The 22,064-nt window shown below is 50.7% G+C and overlaps 12 protein-coding genes across 12 annotated transcripts; 5 read left to right on the top strand and 7 right to left on the bottom strand.

The window, feature by feature from the left end:
- Positions 1 to 252: 252 nt before the first annotated feature.
- Positions 253 to 1,834, bottom strand: N7525_004899 (proteasome regulatory particle base subunit RPT2; the record flags this gene model as incomplete). Its single annotated transcript, XM_002565349.1, has 4 exons — positions 253 to 506; positions 568 to 1,639; positions 1,700 to 1,765; positions 1,832 to 1,834. The coding sequence occupies 4 exons, from the start codon at positions 1,832 to 1,834 to the stop codon at positions 253 to 255; spliced, it is 1,395 nt and encodes a 464-aa protein (XP_002565395.1).
- A 728-nt stretch (positions 1,835 to 2,562) lies between these two features.
- Positions 2,563 to 3,384, top strand: N7525_004898 (E2 ubiquitin-conjugating protein UBC1; the record flags this gene model as incomplete). The annotated part of the gene is made up of 3 exons (XM_002565350.1): positions 2,563 to 2,823; positions 2,882 to 3,159; positions 3,213 to 3,384. 3 exons carry the CDS (start codon positions 2,563 to 2,565, stop codon positions 3,382 to 3,384), a joined length of 711 nt encoding a protein of 236 aa, XP_002565396.1.
- A 453-nt stretch (positions 3,385 to 3,837) lies between these two features.
- On the top strand, positions 3,838 to 5,213 carry N7525_004897 (TFIIH complex kinase subunit CCL1; the record flags this gene model as incomplete). The annotated part of the gene is made up of 2 exons (XM_061213210.1): positions 3,838 to 4,170; positions 4,260 to 5,213. The coding sequence occupies 2 exons, from the start codon at positions 3,838 to 3,840 to the stop codon at positions 5,211 to 5,213; spliced, it is 1,287 nt and encodes a 428-aa protein (XP_061070231.1).
- Positions 5,214 to 5,672: 459 nt separating this feature from the next.
- Positions 5,673 to 6,053, bottom strand: N7525_004896 (uncharacterized protein; the record flags this gene model as incomplete). The annotated part of the gene is made up of 1 exon (XM_061213209.1): positions 5,673 to 6,053. The coding sequence occupies one exon, from the start codon at positions 6,051 to 6,053 to the stop codon at positions 5,673 to 5,675; it is 381 nt and encodes a 126-aa protein (XP_061070230.1).
- Positions 6,054 to 6,948: 895 nt separating this feature from the next.
- On the bottom strand, positions 6,949 to 8,843 carry N7525_004895 (ATP-binding cassette family ATPase ARB1; the record flags this gene model as incomplete). The annotated part of the gene is made up of 2 exons (XM_002565352.1): positions 6,949 to 8,217; positions 8,283 to 8,843. The coding sequence occupies 2 exons, from the start codon at positions 8,841 to 8,843 to the stop codon at positions 6,949 to 6,951; spliced, it is 1,830 nt and encodes a 609-aa protein (XP_002565398.1).
- Positions 8,844 to 9,362: 519 nt separating this feature from the next.
- Positions 9,363 to 10,315, bottom strand: N7525_004894 (HPP family protein; the record flags this gene model as incomplete). The annotated part of the gene is made up of 2 exons (XM_002565353.1): positions 9,363 to 9,941; positions 10,025 to 10,315. The coding sequence occupies 2 exons, from the start codon at positions 10,313 to 10,315 to the stop codon at positions 9,363 to 9,365; spliced, it is 870 nt and encodes a 289-aa protein (XP_002565399.1).
- A 594-nt stretch (positions 10,316 to 10,909) lies between these two features.
- N7525_004893 (uncharacterized protein) lies at positions 10,910 to 11,920 on the bottom strand (the record flags this gene model as incomplete). Its single annotated transcript, XM_002565354.2, has 1 exon — positions 10,910 to 11,920. The coding sequence occupies one exon, from the start codon at positions 11,918 to 11,920 to the stop codon at positions 10,910 to 10,912; it is 1,011 nt and encodes a 336-aa protein (XP_002565400.2).
- Positions 11,921 to 13,041: 1,121 nt separating this feature from the next.
- N7525_004892 (uncharacterized protein) lies at positions 13,042 to 13,971 on the top strand (the record flags this gene model as incomplete). Its single annotated transcript, XM_061213208.1, has 2 exons — positions 13,042 to 13,403; positions 13,476 to 13,971. The coding sequence occupies 2 exons, from the start codon at positions 13,042 to 13,044 to the stop codon at positions 13,969 to 13,971; spliced, it is 858 nt and encodes a 285-aa protein (XP_061070229.1).
- A 370-nt stretch (positions 13,972 to 14,341) lies between these two features.
- Positions 14,342 to 15,610, bottom strand: N7525_004891 (putative NAD binding Rossmann fold oxidoreductase; the record flags this gene model as incomplete). Its single annotated transcript, XM_002565356.1, has 4 exons — positions 14,342 to 14,641; positions 14,711 to 15,114; positions 15,167 to 15,262; positions 15,328 to 15,610. 4 exons carry the CDS (start codon positions 15,608 to 15,610, stop codon positions 14,342 to 14,344), a joined length of 1,083 nt encoding a protein of 360 aa, XP_002565402.1.
- Positions 15,611 to 15,921: 311 nt separating this feature from the next.
- On the bottom strand, positions 15,922 to 16,854 carry N7525_004890 (O-methyltransferase; the record flags this gene model as incomplete). The annotated part of the gene is made up of 3 exons (XM_061213207.1): positions 15,922 to 15,963; positions 16,023 to 16,772; positions 16,834 to 16,854. 3 exons carry the CDS (start codon positions 16,852 to 16,854, stop codon positions 15,922 to 15,924), a joined length of 813 nt encoding a protein of 270 aa, XP_061070228.1.
- A 641-nt stretch (positions 16,855 to 17,495) lies between these two features.
- Positions 17,496 to 18,923, top strand: N7525_004889 (uncharacterized protein; the record flags this gene model as incomplete). Its single annotated transcript, XM_002565357.2, has 1 exon — positions 17,496 to 18,923. The coding sequence occupies one exon, from the start codon at positions 17,496 to 17,498 to the stop codon at positions 18,921 to 18,923; it is 1,428 nt and encodes a 475-aa protein (XP_002565403.2).
- A 487-nt stretch (positions 18,924 to 19,410) lies between these two features.
- On the top strand, positions 19,411 to 21,987 carry N7525_004888 (Tetratricopeptide TPR2; the record flags this gene model as incomplete). The annotated part of the gene is made up of 4 exons (XM_002565358.2): positions 19,411 to 19,584; positions 19,656 to 20,002; positions 20,068 to 20,527; positions 21,286 to 21,987. Coding segments are annotated over 4 exons (1,683 nt in total), but the record flags the coding sequence as incomplete, so codon positions are not given.
- Positions 21,988 to 22,064: the final 77 nt, after the last annotated feature.

The raw sequence follows: 22,064 nt of genomic DNA, 5'->3' as shown, positions 1-22,064 counted from the left end.
GATATGAGCTTGTTTGCAGTGTTTGCAACTCATGACTGATAAGCCGAAGTGCTTGGCGCAGGCAATCTCGCGCAGTAGCAGCGAATTTTGTACTTTGGATGTATATTTATGGATAAATTTAGGGAAATAGCTGGGCGATGCGCCCCTTAGATTCGTTCGTCACTCGATTATTACAATACAGAATGGACCTAGCTGAGTACAGGTCTCCAGTGCAAGCACTCGGGCACTGTACCCTCGGATGATTGCCAGCGCTTACAAGTATAGACCCTCCACAGGACCGCCGTCCTGCTTAGTCTTCATGATGCGCTCACGAGCAGCTCGGAAATCGTCCATCTGCACCCTCATGCGGCGCTCTCTCAAGGCCATCAAGCCAGCTTCAGTACAGATAGCCCGGATGTCGGCACCAGAGAGATCATCCTTCTGGTTGATGAACTCCTCGAGGTCAACGTCGTCGCCGAGAGACATCTTCGATGTGTGCAGAGTGAAAATCTTCTTCTTGGTGTTTTCTAAAAAGAATTGTTTGTTAGTTAACTTCGACGAAACAGCAGACATCAGGGTATCACTTACGGTCTGGATTCTCGAAGAGAATCTTACGGTCAATACGACCAGGTCGGATCAAAGCTGGATCCAGGGTTTCGATCTTGTTGGTAGCCATGATGACCTTCACATCACCGCGATCATCGAATCCATCCAGCTGGTTCAGAAGCTCCAGCATGGTTCGCTGGATTTCCCTCTCACCGCCAGATTGTGACTCATATCGCTTAGTACCGATGGCATCAATCTCGTCGATGAACACGATTGATGGAGCGTGGTCAGCAGCAACTGAGAAGATCTGGCGAACCAGGCGAGGGCCATCACCCAGATACTTCTGGATCAGCTCACTACCAACAATGCGGAGGAAGGTTGCGCTGGTCTGGTTGGCGACGGCCTTAGCAAGCAGCGTCTTTCCGGTACCTGGGGCACCGTAAAGAATCACACCCTTAGGGGGCTTGATACCCATCTCTTCATACAGCTCGGGGTGTAGCAAGGGCAGCTCCACGGATTCTCGAACTTCCTGGATTTGCTGCTCGAGACCACCAATATCGGCGTATGATTCAGTCGGTGCCTTGTCCAACTTCATCACCGAGACAAGGGGGTCAGACTCCTCCGTCAGTACGCCGACGACGGACACTGATTTGTGGTGTAGAAGAATACTGGCACCCGGCTCGAGGAGATCTTTATCAACGAAAGACATGATCGAGACGTAGTACTCAGGGCCGGTAGCACTTGAGACAATAGCATGGTCATCATCAATCAACTCTTCCAAGTTGCCGACACCCATCGGGCTGCCTCGCATGTCATCAACTCGACTCCGCTCGTCGGCGTTCCGATCCATCACATCCAAGTCGCCACCTCCCTTGGCGGGATCCTGGGTTGCCCGGGCCTTGGCCTTGCGCATTCGTTCCATATTCTCGACGTACTCTTCTTCTAACAGCAGGTGGTCGTGAACACGCTGCATGCGAAGGTATCGTAGCTTGCATCGCGATGTAGGATAGATATCGGGGAGCTTGGAGGCAGTGCTTGGGCCGGCAGCCTTGCGCTTCTTCTTTCCAAGACGGGTGGTAGGTGGTGGGGGAGGCTCGTACTTAGGCTTGTCCTTCTGATGAATGAAAGACGGTCTCAGCGCTAGTTGTGTAGCAGAAACGAATTAGGAACATACCTTCTTATCCTTGTCATCGCCTCCAGGGCCTCCAGGGCCGCCGCCTAGATTAGACTGCTGTTGACCCTAGTTTGAATGTTAGAAAACAAATCGAGATGGCCTCCCAAAGGCTGGCAAGATTGAGGCGCTCACCATGTTTGTCAGCCACCGAGATGGAGGCAATCAGAATCCCTTGTATGAATTTGCAAATGAATCAGAGTAGGGTGGATCCCGAGCCTCAAATAGTATTTGAATGATGGGAAAGGCGAGTTGAAAGGGATGATTGTCAATGCAGATGTGGTGGTATCGCCGGAGGTCAGGCGCTGGGCGAGCTGGAAGCTGTTAGGTCCACACGTGACTATTTAGGCCTCAGGCGTCCACTGCGTCATTCGCGCCTTATTGCCTTAACGCCTCGGCACCTTGCTTTGACTCCGACATTCTCGAAGACAGTCAAAGAAATTTATATTCCAGCAAGGCTCTATACCGAGAGTATCTTACGCAATCGAGACTTGACAGTTGCGTTCTTTTCTCGAGGTCTATATCTCAGACACGTATAACTGGTAACAAGGTGACAGGTGTTTGAGCTCATCATTCATACTGGATTCCCGTATAGTTCCCCTCCTTTGGTGAGATTCTCGTCTTGACTTGCTTTCAATTCCCTAGAGGGTCTCGTACTCTGGGAGTGATATGATCTGAAACCTTCCTAACACCATCCTCCTACAATTAGCCCCACTCCGCCTTCCTCTCCACGACAGTTTCTACTCTCTTGTACAGTCTTTAACAAGACGGAATAGGTCTACTTGTCTGCACAGTTTGCACATACAGCGGTCTCATATTCCAAAATCTTTTGTTTGACGTCTTTCTAAAACAAACCTCGAATCACCATGGCTAGCAACCGTATGCGTCGCATTGGAAAAGAGATTGCGGACATTCACGCCGACGCCCACTCTCAAATCAAGGCAGAGCCATTTGGCAACCAGGACGATGTCACACACCTAAGGGGGTCGTTTCCAGGGCCGCCTGGCACCCCGTATGAAGGTGGCACGTACAATATCGACATCAAAATCCCCACCGACTACCCTTTCCGACCACCTACCATGAAGTTTGAGACCAAAGTGTGGCATCCAAATGTCAGCAGCCAAACGGTCAGTACCCTTCCACAATATACACTTGAGCATATTTGGATTCTAATGGCCAGTGTAGGGTGCAATCTGCCTCGACACGCTTTCCACTGCTTGGTCGCCAGTTCTGACCATCAAGTCCGCTCTGCTTTCGCTGCAATCTTTGCTCAGCACACCCGAGCCCAAAGATCCCCAAGATGCCGAAGTGGCTAATATGCTTCTCAAGTCACCCAAGGAATTTGAGCGTGTTGCACGCGACTGGGCAGTTGTCTACGCTGGAGCTCCCGCTAGTGCTGACAATGGAAGCGGATCAAGCATAGATGACACCCGGCAAGGAGCTGGCGAAGACAGTCTTGCGAAGTGAGCCAGACTTCTGCCATTCACCGCATATAGATGCTGACTATGACCTGTAGATATGACGGATACAACAAGAATTTGATCGACCGTTTCTCCAGCATGGGCTTCGATGTTGATCGTGTTGTGGCTGCTTTCCGACATGTCGGGGTCGAACGACGAGGAGGTCAAGACTACGAGTTGGAAGAAAATTCTATGGGTGAGATTGCTGCCCGACTTCTCGGTGAGTGATGTACATGTATATTCTGGTGTCTGGGAGGGGCTTGGGGTAGAATGCGGCAAAAGCACATATGGATCAATGGATTGCATTGGGTGGTTTATGATGTCAAGTATTTGCTACATTGCTTTCAATCGATATTCAAATCAGTAAAACAAGAACAAAATAAACTCCCAATAACTATATTGAGTTGATGTTAGGTGAAGTGAGGATTGGTGTTATCGATAAGCATCAGCTCCGAGCAACAACCTCCTGCGGAACAAACCAAGTGGATTATTTGCTAGGCTCATTGAATAATTGTCGAATGTTTACTCTCATTTCTAAAACAGCCCTCATTTTCCTCTTTTCCCTACTCAGAATATCTCTTTGGTGATACTCTAAGCCGCCGGCCGTTATCACCGCTATCTCACCCAGGAATAAAGGTTTCCAGCCTTCCATTCTTCCAACAAGTCAAGGGCACCAACACCATGATTGAAGACGACATTTACCGTGCCTCATCCCAGTACCGGCTGTGGTCATACACCGAGCCCTCTCTGCAATCTCTCAGAGCCACGACAAATGCCGTTGCCAGCGAGCGCGTGCGCGCCGCTTTGCGCAGATCGTGCGAAGCTCATCAGTCGACTGCAACCTCCGCGGCGGGAACACCACTACCGGAAAGCAATATGGAAGTCAAGAATAAAGATGAGAAGGACGTTGAATGCTTGACGCCAGAGGAGGAGCTCGTTCTCGTGCGCTATTACTGCGAGAAGACGCTAGAGCTGGGAGAGACATACAAGCCACCAATTCCGACAATGGTCCGGGTACGTTAAGCTCGACGGGACTTCACTCTTTCCTTGAAAGTCAGTACCAATGAAACTGAGAATCTGACTTCTCTCGTTTGCGCATACAGGCCACCGCGATCCAATACCTCCGCCGCTTCTACCTAACCAATTCGCCCATGACATACCATCCAAAGTCGATCATGGCGTGTGCGCTCTTCGTCGCCACTAAAACCGATAACTACTATATTTCCCTTCGGCAATTTGCAGATGGGATCCCCGGCGACACAACGACAGAGGACGTCATCGCACCAGAATTCCTGCTCATGCAGGGACTCCGTTTCACTTTTGATGTACGGCATCCATTCCGGGGACTTGAAGGCGGCGTCCTGGAACTACAAGCCATCGCACAAGGCCAAGGCCAGCCAGCCCCCCATCTACCATACGAGACCGCAGAAGATCTCCAACAAGGATTGCTGTCCATCGCACCTCCTCCCGTCCCATCGTCCTCAATGTCAGATCGAATCGCTCGTGCCCACGGCACGACTCGTGAGCTGCTGAAATCCGCTGCGCAGATGACGGACGCCTACTTCTTGTACACACCATCCCAAATCTGGTTTTCCGCCTTCTTACTGGCGGATCGTCCGCTAGCCGAGTTTTTGCTGGATGTGAAACTTGGTGGCCCTGTCACAGCCACAATTCCAGCCCCCGAAACAGACGAAAATGGCCTGGTGAACCCTCTATACGAAATCCGCTCCAAGCTGCATCACGTCTTGACTGAATGCTCTGCGCTTCTCCAATCCTACACACCCCTCTCCTCCGACCCGGCGCAAATGAAGAGCCTCAAACGCATCGCAAAGAAACTGTATCATTGTCAGAACCCCGAGAAGGTGAATCTGGCTGCTGCTCAGAAACGGGAATCAACCCAACCATCCACAGCTGTTCAAAGTGACGCTGGGATTGTCACTTCGGAGAGCGAAACAGAACGCCTAGCGAAGAAGCGGAAATTGGAACAAGAACAGAAAGTCCGCCAAGAAGACGACGTTTTTGGTCCGGAGTTGGTCACTCAGCGGACCAAGCAGTAATGATAATGAAAGCCGTTGAATCTAAATACGCATTTTAATCGTAAACACCAGAATGGACACAGTCCTAGATCCACCTGAAGACCTCTCTCTCTCTGTGTACAGACATGAAAGCTTGAATGTCTCAAGTCTAGCAGGGGGACTGACGAATTCCCGTCATCATCGGACAGAAACACTGCATAAGGAATCATATGAATCTACCCTCTCGATATCCGTTCGGTGCGATATCAATGGTTGAAATCAACCTTTCGTAGACCGTCCAGTAGCAAGTAAATCCTGTAGAATGTATACAACAAAGCCATTAGTCCTGTGCTGGTACAATTAGTATCATCATTGACCGATACTCTTCCTTCTACAGTCCAAAACCAAACAATCGCCTCAAACCCGAAGCCCACAGGCCTCTACAAACCATAAACCAGAACCAAACACAATAAAAAGCAAAAATACAACATTGCATAGTTATTAAAAAGGCAGAGAATCTAAAATCCCAACCAAAAGATCCGCAACAACCAAAGGCGCCGAATCCCCACTGTCGAGCTCCTCCTTGAGAACCGCCAGTTCCCACTTAATCTCAAAGCAAATCTCCTTAATAGGGAGCGAACCCCAACGAACACGCACGCGATTATCATCCCGGACCCCGAACTCGCCAACCTCACCCAAGAAACCAATCTGAATGACCCGCTCACAGAGCTCCTCCAGCCGTGTCGGGATCTCCTCTATATCAGGGCTGGGGGATAGGCTTAGGAGAACGAAGACCTGGCATTGCAGCTTGTGCGTGAAGGCTTCGCAGGCTTGTGTATAGATTTCTAGGAAGTTGTGGGGGTGTATGCGAGCTCCTTCCATGCTGACGAGGTTTATGTAGACTTTCTGGTATGTGAGTTGGTTAATTTGTGAGGGCTTACTTAGATCTAGTTGTAGCTGGGAGAATGGGATGGGTGGGATGGGCGGGATGGGATTGTGGTGAGATCCGGTTCTATTTATGTATGTCTTTTTGGTGATGACTTGGATTTGGTTCTTTGTTCAAGGAGAGAAGACAATGAGGGATAGTATAGCCATTGTTGATGTTCTTTGTTGCTTGGTGCATCGCCATGGTGCGTTCTATTACTGTTTGGATAAGAATACCTAGGTACTCAGAAAGAGAAGAAAGGCTTTGGCAATTCGTCTCTGGCTGATCCTCAGAGCCATGATAACACCGTTGATAGGCATGATTGTCTAGGCAGGACATGGATAAATATCGGAAGGATCAATCCAGAAAGCTCAAATCATGTATATAAGTAGGACCATGCAAAGCCTGAGAGAATACAGCCTATACTTCAAACGGAATCACAAGTCATACGGATATATTTTATGTATTTCAGCGTAACTGGCATCCTTTATATTCACCTCGGAAGAGAGGACTAGATACTCTATCAAGGATGCAGACAAAGCGAAGAACAGACGGATCGAATCAGGGGTAGTGAGTTCATGATAGCAATAAACGCAAAAGTCCTATCCTCAACCCAAAATCTATTCGGAAAGGAGGGAAGGACAAACGATCTAACGGACAAAAAGAAAATAAATGAAAACCTTCCCAATCCAAGGAACTTTTTGTCGGAATGTCCCTATTTGCGGGACCCAAACTTTTAGTGCCACGATGCGGGCATTTGTATTCCTTCAGTTCTCGTCTAGCATTTCGTCGTCATCAATAGGGGCAATAGGGGGAAAAAAACAAGTTGAACACAGAGAATAAATAGAGCCCTTAAACGGCACCGGCAGACACCATCTTGTTACGGAGGTAGTTCTTGTAGTCACCGATGGAGCCATCCCAGCGGCGGATGGTCTTGTCCTCACAGACCATGATGTCCTTGGCGATCTTGTCGAGGAGACGGAAATCGTGAGACACGACGACGACACCACCGCTGAAGGCGTTGATGGCATCGGCCAATGAGTCAATGGTGGGGATATCGAGACCGTTGGTAGGCTCGTCCAGCAGAATCATGTTGGGGGACTCGATGGCAAGCAGAGCGAAGACAATACGAGACTTCTGACCCTCAGACAGGGTACCCATGAGAGCAGTCTGGCCCTCACCGCTCAGACCGTAGCGGCCGAGCTGCTGGCGCCAGTACTGGTAGTCCTGGGACTTCTCGGGGAAGCGGTCACGGACGAACTCCAGGGAAGACTTGGTGAGATCAAGCTGCTCAGAGGAGTGCTGGCTGTAAACACCGAGCTTCAAGTGGGTGTGACGGGAGACACGGCCACCGATGGGGCTGAGCTTGCCGGTCATGAGACGGAGCAGGGTAGACTTGCCGACACCGTTGGGGCCGACCAGAGCGGTACGGGAGTCCATGTCGACACCGAGGTCGAGGTGCTCGTACAGAGTGTCCTCCCACTTACCAGAGTAAGAGAAGCTGACATCGTCGAAGGAAAGAACTGGGGGAGGAAGCTTCTCAACATCGGCGAAGCGGAAGGTGAAGACACGGTCGGGGATGACGGGCTGGATGAAGCCATCGGCCTCCATCTTGTCGAGAATCTTCTGGCGAGACTTGGCTTGACGCACCAAGTTAGCGTAGGTACCAGCGGAAGCAATGAACTTCTTGATGTGCTGGATTTCTTCCTGCTGCTTGGTGTAGGCCTTCATCTGGTTGGTCTCCTGCTCGCTACGGGTCTTGTGGTACGAATCGTAGTTACCACCGTAGTAGAGGAGCTTCTGGCCACGCATGTCGAGCATGTTGGTGCAGACACCGTTCAGGAAATCCATGGAGTGAGAAACCAGGATCAAGGTACGATCCCACTTCTTCAGGTACTCCTCCAGCCACACACAAGCTTCCAAGTCCAAGTGGGCAGTGGGGTCATCAAGCAAGAGCAGAGAGGGCTTGACGAACAGGGCCTTGGCGAGGGCAACACGCATACGCCAACCACCTGACATGTCCTTGGTCATCTTGTTGATGGTGTTCTTGTTAAAGCCGAGACCGGTCAGAATGAGGGAAGCACGAACGTGGAAAGTGGAAGGATCCATCTTGTCCATACGCTGTATAAAAAAGTTAGTTTCTGTTCTGGAAAAATCAAGGAGAGCAAAACTGGGAAGATACGTACATCGTACAGGTCTTCAAGAATAGGGCTATCAGGGCCAGATTCCTCAAGAACCTCCTCGGCCTTCTTCTCCATATCTTCCAACTGGCGTTCAGCCTCGCGAACGACCCAATCGAGAGCACCCAGGTCGGTCGGGGGTGCGCCCTCGTTCAGGAGGTAGATATCGACGTGCTCGGGAACGGGGAACTCGCGGGCAGCAATGGACTTGAGGATAGTGGACTTTCCGCAACCGTTCTCACCGAGGAGACCATAGCGACGGCCGAAGGTCAACTCGAGGGTGGAATCGGTGACCAGGACCTTTCCGTGGAACACAAGGGAGCAAGAGGTGATCTTAACGTCGCGAGAGGCGGGCAGAGATGACAGCACACCGGTGGTGACACGATCGGACAGACCGTGCTTATCCATCTGGGCTGTGAGCTTATCAACGGCGGACTGATCCTTAGTGGCAGGCGCATCCTCGACGATTGGGTTTCCGTGGGCATCGAGTTCGACCTTGGCGGCCTTCTTGGGCTTCTTCTCGTCGGCACGCTTGGCCATGCGGGCAGCCTTCGAGGCGGAAACCATGGTTGCGGGTGGGACGGTATGAAAAAAGGGGGGTTAAAAGGAGAAGTAAGGGAAGACGGAAGACAAAGGTAGGGAGAGGAGAAAGGATGACAATGCAAAAAGAGATTGAAGAGAAATGCGAAAAGGCTGAGTGGATCGCCTGGCGGGGCGGACAGAAATGGAGGGGCGTAGAGCAGTGGAGTTGGGTGGTTTGCCCTTATCGATAGAATGCTATCGGATTGTTAGAGAGGGAAAAAAGAGAAAGAGAGATTGAAAGAAGACCGTACCTTTTTTATAAGTTTATTTCTTTTTGCCAAAGAAAGTCGAGTGAGTTGGCAAGTTCAAGGATTTAAATCTCAAACAAAAAAAAATCCATCAGTGGGCCGTGGACTTAAGTGGCTTTTGATTGGGAGAGACGTCACCGCATAGAATGCCTGAGGTGTCTATTTCGCCACTTGAATTTGTGTGATGCGACTGGACGATAACATGGGCCTATCTGAGAGATAACATGCAGCTAGTATTTAAATTTGTGTATCCCCCTTAGATTCTGTCACTGATCCTCTCCAAAACCTCTCGTTCCTCGGCAGAAAGCGATACCCCATCAGGCACCGAAACATCACCGCGTTCTACTATCAACCGCCGAGGAACATCAGTCAGACTATCCTCATAATGACTACCAACACTAGGTGTTTCCTTTTGGCTGGCCTTTTCAGCATCCCCTACAGGTGGCGCTAGGGGATGTGACGTCCACCAGTACAGCGGATATCGACGCTGGATATTGTTGAGAACCACAGCCGCAGCCTGCATCAGCGTGACTCCAAGCAACATGACCGGGAACAGAAACCAGCCTATAGCAACAGTCTCAGAGTGCGTCACCGCCAGGAGAGCAGTCGCACCAGCCGGCGGATGTGTAGTATTGGTAAGAAGCATGACCGCCGTGGTAAGAGCGCAAGCAAGAGCGCCCCCAAGTTCAGTATACGCTTCAGCACGAGGGTCCAAGGCGAACAACTTCGATATCCCGACACCGAAGAAACAGGCGATGACCTGGCTCAGGATGGCATTGCGTGGTTGCGCGAAGGGCGACTCGATCGCGCCGAATTCAATAACTGCCGCCGCACCCTATTGTCAAAGAATCATCGAGTCAGCCATGGGTTGTTCTTATTCCACTCTGCTCTCACACATTCAGGCCCGACACGACTCACAAAACTGCCGATAATCGCTGTCGCATCACGCGCTTCAAAAGAAGGTACCCGTTTTGTAACAGATGCGATCAAAGCCACCCCGCAAAACGCTCCAAGCAACGACCACAAAGCCACCACGATGTTGCCTATTGGCTTGGGTGGTCTATCCCGATATCCCAGCATATGAGCGATGGGTCTTGGTACGAGATGCCATCTTGGCGCTGGCACGAAGGGATTCAGATACCGATCAATATCGAAATTCCAGGTCGTCGGGTGAGATAGCGTCACGGGTCCATGCGGGGATGGTGCCATGCTGGACCGGTGCAAGAGGAGAATATGCTCTGGGCTCCGGTAGGTTTACTGATGATTTCGCAGCAGCACCTAATCCCAAGAACATATCTCACTGTGGAGTTCAGCCCTGCTGGGGATATAAAGAAAGCAACCCCATCCGTATGTGCCGGTACCTCTTAGGTGAGAAATGGCTCATGTGTGCGGCTTAAGACGCAACCCTTCACTCTTTCTCCGCGGATGTCAACTCGCCGATGTCTCCCAGGGTTGATGTCAGGTCCAATTTCTTGTCCACTCAGCGGATTTGCATTTGGTAACATAAACTACTATTTGGGACTAGCGGCTTGGCATACCGTCATTGTCGGGGAACTCTGACGATATTTCCTCTTTCGGATTGGCATCAATACAACATAGATGTACTCCACAACTTCAGTCTTAATGCGACTGACATGTATTCATTGTTCTGGACTATCCCTGAAGTGAAATAATGGACTAGACTGCCACACAAACCAGCTCTCTCTGCTATTATGATATACCCGGTAAATAACAGAGCATCCATCTATACTAAAGAAGCAGTAATTTGTCTTCAGCAATATCAATCTACAACAAAGAGAAGAATCAAATCTCACCCCCAACATCCCTCAAGCACTCTTCCTCCCCAATCACCAACGGCAACCCCACACACCAAGCCCGCGGATACTCCATCCCCCATTTCGCCATCAGCGCTCTAAGGTCCGCCTCATGGCCAGGGACAACATTGACAAACACCCGATCAACATGCGATCGCGGCTCAGAATGCACAGCACCCTCGTCCTCTCCGACCCGGAAGAAAACACACTCCCCCGGAGACGCCTGCACCATCCCATGTCCGCCCAGCTCAACGGCTAGCTGGGCTCGCACCGACTCTGCCGCCATAGCACACCCCACACAGCGCACGGAGACACATACATGGTCTGGGTCTGCGGCACGGGCAGCAGATTTGGCGGCTTGTTGCGTGGCGCGTGCTAGGCGGTTTGTAGCGGATGGGATGAACAGGGTTCCGGGGCCTAGGAGGGTGGTTGTGAGTTTCCAGTTTGTTGGGGTGGGGCTTGTAGAGGGGATTTGGGCCGTTGGTGGTGTAGGTGGGTGATCATGATGCTTGGTTTGTGGTTTGGAGGGTGAGATTTGGCCTGAGAGATTTTGATTTGTTGTTGGTCCTGTCCAGGTGGATTTGAGTAGATTAGTGATTGGCGAGAAGAGCGATTCACGTCTTGTCTGGGTTATTGGTGGTTGGAGGGGAGAGAAGAATAAATCGTCCGTATGCCAACGTGGGGTGTCGAATTCGTCCGAGCCTTTGCTTGCTCTGATTGTGAGCCAGTAGTGGGATTGGTTGTTTTTAGTCAGGAAGTCGTGGACATAGGCCAGGAAGGAGGATAAGGAGGGCAATATTGAGCCGTTGATTGTGGCATCTGCCCAGGTGTTAAAGGAGGATGGCAGGTTACATGATTCGAGGGTCAAGAGGGGTCCGCAGTAGGTCCATGAGGATGAAGTGTTGAGGGTAATTGGATCATCTGTTGGTTCTTTAGACTCGATTGAATATTTGGCTGGATATGGGAAGAACTGAAACTCTGGTAGCGATTTGACGTCCATCGCAGGTAATTCTAAGGTCAAGAATCTATTCCTTTGAGGGCTATGGAACATTTGAAAAGCTCCTGGAATTAATGTGTACAGGATGCCCATGACAAGAGGTCCCCCCTTACACCTGCAGGCAGCTTTCCATTTCTATTTTAGTCCTCACCTCTTGCCGCTTTTTGGTCATTGAGTAAAACTGAGCACGCTAAGACTTCGTTTTCGCCATATATAGATCCAAACCACTACCCGTGGACATACAGTTCGCTGAGCCCCAGTGCAATTCATTTTTTATCCAACATGGTCGATTTGAATGACCTTCGCCCAATTTTCTAGGCTCATCCCATTGATACCTACCCAGTATACTGTCGGGTTGGTTGACTTGATACCCAGGTTTTGCACGTCGTATCTTTTCAAGCTCAAAAGATCGACAGTGATCGTCCACTGATCTATTAGAAAATGGCGTTCTATATCATCTGCAGTTCGAGGGATCTTTCCACCAGACGCTATTCAGTAATAGAAGCTTCCGAGGCTAGAGATGGGTTTCTAGTTTTCACATGGAAAGTGAACAAGGGTCAGTCCTGCTGCAATTGTCTGAAATAGTCACGGAATCCATTCTAGTACTGATTTATCCAATTTCCTCTAGCGCTTAGTGAATACTAACCTGCGTGAGATTGGACGCATCCGCTAGTCACTTTAGCCTTGTAAGAGTCTGAGCGTTGTCAATGCGAACATGACTGTTTTGTATTCCAAACATATTTGGTAGTGAAGTAGACAATAGTTGTATGCGAATCCTAGTAAGGCTGGGCGTTGTAACCTACTGCAGGGGTTGGCCGTACGTTCATACAGATGTATCTCTAGAACTGGGCACATGCACTGCGCTTAGTCTAAGCGACTTGCTAGCGTTGAGGTTTGACCCCTTTTTCAATCATTCATGGATATCCCAATTTATGCTCGGGTATAATGTCCTATGTTACTTGACGTTGTTATTGATCCCCCCGCAATTTTATTGCGTTTTATACACCATTTTAGGGTTTAAATCGATATTTATTGCTCATAAACATGTCCTCGGGGTTTCTCTACGATCAAATACAAGCGATCGGTCTTATTGAGACTGCCTGCTCGAGTCACACTACTACCTAATGTCTTCCACCTTTTCAGCACCGTCAACTGTCACACAAACTGTCTTTCAGACAGTCACAACTCCCTTCATACAAGCAAGCAGCTGCTTGTCTATATATGACCTGATCACCCTGTCTATACTCAGGCCAGCTGGTGGTTCCTCCACGATCTCCCCTGTCGCTTTCTTGATCTCGGATGCTGCCAATCCTCAATTTTCCGCTTGCCAGCCCAACGGCTGGAATGACGGTGACGCCGCGAGCCAATTCCATTTCAGTCCAGCCGTATGTCCCAGCGACTGGACATACTATGAAATCAGACGCACATCCTCCAAAGCTGGGAAAGGAAACTTAGATCCCTATTCCACGGCCTACTGCTGTGCTAGGTTTGTACATAAACGTCCACGATTAGTGATATATTGTAAACATACCTATCACTGATCATTCACTCCTTTTAGCGGTTATCAACTATGGAATACACTCACGTCTTTCCTCACGCCTTTCTATGTCACCAGCCTCCCGACACCCTGTTACCAATACGTCCATGCCGGCTCGACCTCAATCACAGTATCAATGTCGCCATCCGGCACGGAGACAACAAAGATCTTTACAGAAGGATATATAGCTCACGCAGCATGGGGGATCTCTTGGGCGGCATCGGACACGGCGAGCATGTCCCCAGCATTACCATTGCTTGATTCGGAGCAATACATTCCGACCTGGGTGCCGGGACAGAGCGTCACAGCTCCTTCGGAACCAAAGTCTCAGAATGACTCGGCACTTACGGCTTTGGGATATCTTCTCATGGTGGGCCTTCCGCTTATTGGCGTCGCGATCATTGCATGTGCCGTTTGGTGTTGTTTCACGATCCGACGGGCGAGGCGTCGAGAGGCGCCCCAATTGGAGCAGTGGCGATTGGAGCATCCGACTAGTATATTCAGAACTCCGCAGTAGACTTTGAAAGGCTTCGTTTATGGAATAATAGCAGTTCGGTTCAGTTCATCTTCTTTTCCTTCCTCCTTCCTTCATGCTCAATAAATATTTGTCTGGCCAAATCCCGTGCTGATACCTACCCAGTGAGCCCAGCTAAGCCTAAGCATCGTAAAAGCGGCGGCAGTTTGGGGCCCGTAGACAGAATACGTTGTGGATATATATTTACAGCGAACTAAAACATCTAGACTTTCAGCTGCTGGAATGGTTGCCTTTATGTGACAACGCTAATTATTGGTCTAGCAAAGGACTTCATCTAAGACTTCAATTTATATTGCCTTTTATCAAGTATATCATAATCATTAATTGCATCGACGGATCTTACAAACCCAGCTTAGACGTCCAAGGTACGTCCAGAGCGAGAACTCTCACGAGCCAACTCGATCAAACGAATGACCTCGCGAGCCTCTACACCACTAGCAGGGAGTTCACCCTCGCCATTAAGAGCGCGGACAAGCTTGCGGTAGTACTCGGTGTAGGTGGGGGGCTCCACGGTGGGAACCACCTCCTTGACGGGCTTGCCGTTCTGGATAGTAGTCAAAGCACCGTAACGCTCGCTGGGCTCACGTCCGTAACCCTTATCCTGGGGCATGATGCCGGCCTTGAGCTGATCTTCTTGGATATCGAGGTGGTACTATACAATTGGTCAGTTTTTGATTTTCATTATATCGCAGTAATCAGCGCAAGTAGATGATGCTCTTACCTTCTTGAAGCTACCCTTGTCACCGCGCACCCAGAAGCGCAGCTGCTCGTCCTCGGGGCTGACCACGGTCGCCTTGGCGGTAACCATAGTGCCGTTGGCATAGTGCAGCAGAACGGTGAAGGAGTCCTCGTATGAAGAGGTGTTGGACGCCCGAGCGGAGCCAATGAAACCGGTCACCCGTGCGGGTAGGCCAAGCAGATGCACGGCCTGATCGAGGAGGTGGGTTCCAAGGTCATAGACTGCTGAGCCACCGGGGATGACCTTGTTCTTCCACTTGTGAGAGTCGGAGGCGGGTTCCTCAGGACGGTGGCGGTCGAAGTGGGTCTCATACTCGGAGATGCGGCCCAGAGAGCCGTTCTTAACGAGCTTGGAGAGGGTCACGAAGTCGGCATCCCAGCGGCGATCTAGGGCAGGGATTAGTATGTGACTTTTAGTAAGCTAGGCGGCGGGACATACTCTGGAACACGGCAAGCTGTTTGTTGTTGCTCTTCGCAATGGCGATGAGGTCATCGGCTTCCTGGGTAGTGGGGGTGAAGGGCTTCTCGCAGACGACTGACAAATCCCACGTTAGTTCATCTATGCCAATTATCTTGGACTTCTAGACACTTAGCACTTACCGTGCTTTCCAGCCTCCAGCGCCAGCTTGACCAGCGCGAAGTGAGAATCGGGGGCAGTAGTGATGATCACCACGTCAATTGCGGGGTCCTGGACCATCTCCTCAGCAGTGCGGAAAGATTTCACACCGGGGTGGTCCTTCTCGGCATCATCATCCTGCTTCGGCGTGCGCTGGACAATGGCATAGAGCTTGAGCTCGGGAACCTCCTTCACGAAGGGAATGTGGAAGATCTTTGCGCTGAAGCCGTAGCCGACAATACCGACATTGTAAGTCTTGGTAGCCATGATGAGAATACGTGAGAATTAATTTGAAGGTAAAGAATCAGGAGAGAGAAACTATTTTTATATGTCCCCGGAAATCATTTGGCGGGGGGAACGTGGGAAGGTCCTGGCGACGGCAACTTTGGCTCAGGTGGGGTTCCAAACCCCAAAGGCCGAGTCGGGTTCCCGAAGTGGCAATGTTCGACTTTTGCTATATTTCCCGGAGTACTCTGGGCCTGATTGATAATATAGGAATGTTCCAAGGTTCTTCTTATATTTGACATCTTGGCTTCTGCCGCTCTACACTTCCACTTGCGTCATTGGCCATTCGCCATCTATCCCTGCACTCCCACACACCTCGTAACCTCGATAGCATCCTGTCAAATTGCAGTTAACGACACTGGAAGACTCCTTTTTTCGGATGGTCCAAACCTACCTCCAATCCCTCGGGCTGGCATAGCTGACTCTGATACACCAAGTTCGGGTTCCCGACAAAATCGAAAGTGGGCACGTCATCTTTACCCACAAAGGACTCTACCGTGCGCTCGGCCATCCCGGTAGTGTTGTATGACTTGGAAGGTCCACTCTTGGCTGCTTCACGTTTCTGTTCTACCGTGCTGCGGACGTATTCCAGATATGGCGGGTTGCCCGGGTAAATGACATTGTCAGCAGCGAGCACTGAACCCGGCACAATAGCCCCGAGGTGCTCACACAGCTTGAGGTCAGTGGTGTACGCTGGTTTGTAATGATCGATGAAAAGAAGTTCCACTTTCTTCACCTCGCCCGAGGTGAGTAGTTTGTGTAGCGACAAGTCGCTTCGACTGACGATGATACTCACAAAGTCTCGCAATCCGGCTAGTTCGATGAGCATATTGGCAATTGCGGCGAACTCTGGGTTCAGCTCCAGACTCAAGTAGCGTTCGCCACCGTTTCGACGGACTGCCTCACCGAACAGGATTGCCGAGTAGCCCACGTAGCAGCCGAGCTCGATCATGGTCTTTGGCTTGAGTTCATCGATAAGTTTGGTGACGACTTTGCCCTTTTCAGCGCCAACATTCATAAAATGGTAGTCTTTCTCAAACTCGTGAATCAGATCGATCACTTTTTGGGGATGTCCCCGGATGTCATCCAGATTTGGTTGCCCATAGATGTAATGTAGGAGCTTCAGCTCCTTGCTAGTATCGTTCTAGAGTATGATTTAGCGTGATTCCTCACAGTCAAATGGTCAGAATGCAACCAATTCCTACCGAGGGTTCTTGTAGAGACATGACGTTAGTTTCTAATAGAGCAAGAGAAGCTGATAAATGATTCAAGGGATTCTATGCTGACGTGCGAAGTTATAAACGTCATCTCGCCTCGGGGATACCTCATGGAGTAAGCCCGAGTAGATACCCGTGGACAGCCCTGGGGTAAATAAAATCCGAGTCCAACCATGCACCATTCACCAATTATGGCGTTGATCACTATCCCGAGCCTCAAAACACATAGATCTCGGAGATATCGCTCTAAGTAATTAGTACCGAGAGCACTGATACCCGGAAACCTGATCCCATGTGGTAATCGCCGGACGTTCTTCCCAGCCCTGGAGGTTAGATCCGAGAACACCGTTAAATGCGGAGAAATTTACACTGAGCCATGGAGATCTTCATCTTCTCCAGATAGATCGAGACGTCGACTATGTACTCCGTATAAGTGTTTAATCTTGAAAGTGTATCGTCACACCGAACTAGATCTGCAGGCCAAGCCCCTCATTAGTCTCCAGCCCCCTCCAACTCACATTTCCATTCCCTGTCAGCGACGATGCCCTCCAGGGCTATACTCTAGGTTAGCCTTGTGAGTGTGTTGTTCCCAATATTTAAATTCGAATGAGCGGATCTATCTGCTTGTTGCGATGAAACCTAGACTCAGCATGTCGGTCAAATCCGGCAATGCGTCCGTCTCATCGGGGACTTTATCACGAGTGTTCTGGCATATCCTTCGAATATGCCTTTCATTCTCGTTGTTGTTTGTCGATAATGCTATTCTCGTGGTCGCGGGTTTCCTAGCTTATCTCCGGCAAGCTAATCGACGCCGAGAAACACAACGGAATGTGCACTTTTACCCCAAGACAGTCCTTATCACGGGCATAGGCACGGTCCACGGCCTGACTCTGGCAAGGTCATGGGCTGTAGAAGGTCACCGCGTGGTTGGGGCCGATGTTACTGACCTAGACTTGCCCGTGCGCTCCGGCGGGAGCATGTCCAAGGCCCTAGTCGCATTCTACCGAATTCCCAAGGACCATTACATCCCCCGGCTACTCGACGTTATCCACCGCGAAAAGGTCGACCTGTGGATTCCACGCTCGCCCAAGGCATCCTCCATTGAAGATGCGACGGCCCGGCAGGTCGTTGAGAGTCGCACTAGTTGCAAGTGTATCACCTTTGACACCGAGGTGGCGGCTTGTTTCGTCCATCCTGATTCCTTCAGGCAGTATGTGGTCGGCAGAGGTCTTCCTGTGCTTGAGTACCACAGGGTTCAATCGCGTGACTCTGTGCACAAGATCTTGCACCGGTCGCCCTCCAAAACCTACCAGATCTCCCGAGCGACCCCATCTGCGAATGAGAAGGTTATGCTCTTGCCGAGGCGCACACTGAGCAAGACATACACGGTGATCAGCGAGATCCAGATCTCCAAAGATCGACCCTGGATTCTGCAGCAACAATCTCGCCTTGGTGAGCTATTTGCAGACTTACTGATTGTGCGTGGCCAGGTTCAAGCCACGAACGTTCGGCTTTCGGATTCTGGTTCGTCTACATGGGGTGCCTCGCGTCTAGATGAGTCTTTGGCCGCTTCGGTCCATAAACTCATGCAGAAATTGGCAGCTACAGGTGGTGTTCGCTTGACGGGCCATCTCTCTGTCCGACTTATGGTCGATGAAGAGTTTGATACGCATTCTGTCCGGCACACTATCTACATCGCCGGCTGTACACCTGGTGCCAGAGCTGTGGATAATCTGCTGTATAATGTACCTTGCCCCATTGCAGGTTATCTATCTATGTTCCCTTCCAATCCAGCCGACGCAGCCAAAGTCGCAGCAACACTATCATCAACCCGTCCAATGCCAACATTTACCCGAGCCGCCATTCTTCCCGCTGCTTTCATGCAGTTTTCGTTATTTCACTTTGCACTCACAACTCTTGAAGTTGCAGAGGCAGAACTAGTGAGGCTGCTGTTCTGGAAAGACCCCCTGTTCTCTTTTCTTGATCCGTTTCCCTGGTGGTGGGAAGTACATGTCTATCAGCCATTGCGAGAGATCTGGGTGTTGATGAAACAAACACGAGAGGCGGGATTGGGTTGATTTCCCTTTATGTTAGTATGAGTATACGAGAAATGAGACGATGTAAATTGACAGGCATACGCCAAGAAGAGTGTGGCGGAGTTCCCGAAATAGTAACGGGCTGTCGCCTGGGCAGCGGATTGTGGAGGACATACGTATGCTCGGTGGAAACAAGAGGCAGGATAAGGCAGAGAAACAAATCGATCGTCGGATTTAATATTAATATTGAACTCTCAATTTACATATCTCTGCTGTCCTGATTCAAATAATCGCAGAGGCGCGACATTGCGACGGAGAATTAATCAAAACAAAACAAACCGACAACTTTTCTCCACGGAGCCTCAGCGTGGCCAAGACCCTCCCAGGTCTCATTCTTCAGGTCTCGACTCTGTTCTTGTCTCATCTCTCACCTTTCGTCTGCCGTATGACTTCACGATAAACTACACACTCCGAGACCAACCCCTCCCTTCCCTCCGGGCCAATACAAAAAGCGCAACACCCTTGCAGCGCCCCTACATACAAGATGAAGTTTCAAATGCCGTCAGGCGGAAGCCTCGGACGGACGAAAAATATACTACATTTCATACAAGGATTCACCATCTTCCTCGCATGGGCCTTAACCATCGCTATCTGGACCAAAGGAGACGGCATCGATGGACGCACAGGCTGGTACTGGGGTCTGGTGAGTTTTCTGTTCCTGAGTTTCTGATATGAAAAAGCTCTCTTTTATTCTGACGTACGACCGAATGGCAGTGCTGGTTGAGCATTCCCGGCCTGGTCTACCTGGTGGCAGTGCCGATGTGGCCACGAGCCCGACGATTCGGTAACGTCTATGCCTTCGCCAGTGTCGACATCCTCTATTCGATTCTCTGGCTCAGTGCTTGGATCTGTCTTGCTTCCTATGTCGCCCAAGGAAAGTCCAAGGGTTCGAGCAGTGACAACGACAAGTCCAACTCCGATTCCAAGTCCACCGCCAGGAGAGCCAACGCCGACAGTGACAGTGACAAGAGCACCAAGACCGGATGCGATAACTGGGCCTACGGAAGCGCTTCCAAGTGTAAGCTGAGCGAGGCGACTACAATTATCGGCGTTTTCATCTTGTACGTGAAATCCCCTCTAACTGCGAGATCCAGCGATTCCTCGAATGAAACTAACAGACAAAAAGCGTCCTCTTCGCCATCACCGCCTGGATGTCCTTCCGCAACGTGATGCACTTCCGCCGCACCGGCACCCTCCCCGACGCCGTCTCCGATCCCACTTTCGCCGCGCAGAGCAAAGCCGCCTTCTCGTCGAACCCAGCCCACGACTTCGAGGAGGATGACGACGACATGCGCTCCGGCCGAGGCGGCGGCATGGGCGCCTCCTCCCGCGGCGATCGGGACGAGGACTATGCCCTTCTGCACCAGAGTGAGGTGGATGACCTGAGCAACGCACACGGCCGGACCGCGATGCAAGGCTCCTACGACCCCACCGCTCCCGCTCCCGGGGGCATCCTCCACGATTATAACAACACCTCCTACGGTGGTGCGCATGGCCAGCACTACACGGAGCCGTCTACCCAGTACAATCCGTCGGATTACACTCCGTCTGAGTACACTGCTCCCACTGGGTTTGGCGGCTCATCGGTGAGTGGCTACGGAAGACGGCCCAGTTGAGTAAATGATGTTACCGGTGTACATGGAGACATTGCTTAGTGAAATACCCGGAGGATGGATGAGTCGTCTTACTTTTTTGCGCCTTGGATATTGACCATGGAAGCGGTGTTGGGCGCATCGCTGTTTACTCTGGGCTGATGCCCTTGTCTTTACCATGTTTTTCGAGGGTCTTTTAACCCTGGGATGATGATTGTATGTCCTGTTTTTGTTTCATTGGATCTAGCAAAATATAGATGTATTGCATTGAAAAATGAAGTGCCCCGACTTGCTTTGTAGGTTAGAATGCCTCGGTTGACTACCAACATATATAGATGATATCCTGAAGGCTGAGATCTTGTCAATCTCTTTTGGGGAGCTTGGAGCCAGGCTACACTCACCTCTTTACCATTGTATCATGTTAATTGCCTTCAATGTTCTCACCTTGAATGTTGCTCATAGAAGGAAAAGATATAACTAGATAGCAAAAGGAACTAGTATTCTGCCACCGCTTTCCATATCAGTGAGTTTATGGACAGCTTGCCCTCTTGCCATCATCATCTCTTGACAAGAACAACTCCGGATTTTGACCTCAAAGTGAATTTTGTCTTGTGGGACAGCTAACAGTACGTCTTGAACTGTACCTCGTATGAATTTACCCATCCTCCCATCAAACCTTGCCATTCCATCCCCTAAACACCGCCTAGTCACACCGCAGCGCATATACTAGCACACATACTAACAATCTCAAGAAGCACACCGACCATACAAACCAAACCACGAGACCTACAGTCTCCCCAGCCCCAAAAATGGCCAGTGAAATCGACATCTACAACCAATACCCATTGTACATGGACCCCAGCACCAAAGCGCTCTCACTCCCACCCTCATCCGCCCAAACACCCTCCCAAGCAGCCGCAATCAACACCGAACTGGAAGAACTGAACCAACTACACCGCGCCCTAATCAGCCTCGACCCACCCAACATCCCACCCGCGCCCCTCCCCTTAAACCCCAAGCGCAGCGCGCAAATCAGCAAACTCCGCGACAGCGCCAACGCCGCCCACCGCAAATCCAACTACGAAGAGGCAATCAAGCTGTACTCTTACGCCATCGATATGGCCCTCAGCCGGCCGGGCTGGGAACCTGTGGGCGTTGCGCGGGAGGAGTTGGCGGGTCTTTATGCGAACCGCGCGCAGGCGCACATGGCTCTGCAGGCCTGGCCCGAGGCGCTGGTTGATGCCAAGTCTAGTGTCGACTCGAAGCCCATTGGGAATGTTAAGGCTTGGTGGCGGATTGCTAAATGTCTTGCGGAGATGAGTCGCTATGAGGAGGCGCGCAAGTTCTTGCATAAGGCGCTTGATATTGAAGGGAAGGAGTCGGAGGGTGGGAAGGAGTTGTTCGCCTTGCTGGGGGAGGTTGATAGGGCTTTGTTGCGGGGATTGTCGGCCTAGAGTTGCTCTCTTCCTGTGTTTTGTTTCTGCGCAGCTGCGCTTTTCTTTGTTTCTGCATGTTGACTAGACGTTTTGTC

Source organism: Penicillium rubens (genome assembly GCF_028828025.1).
Source record: "Penicillium rubens strain IBT 27055 chromosome Unknown utg000002l_segment0_segment0, whole genome shotgun sequence".
Taxonomy (NCBI): domain Eukaryota; kingdom Fungi; phylum Ascomycota; class Eurotiomycetes; order Eurotiales; family Aspergillaceae; genus Penicillium; species Penicillium rubens.
The sequence above is the reverse complement of the archived record's forward strand: the minus strand, read 5'-3'. Positions and strand labels throughout refer to the sequence as shown.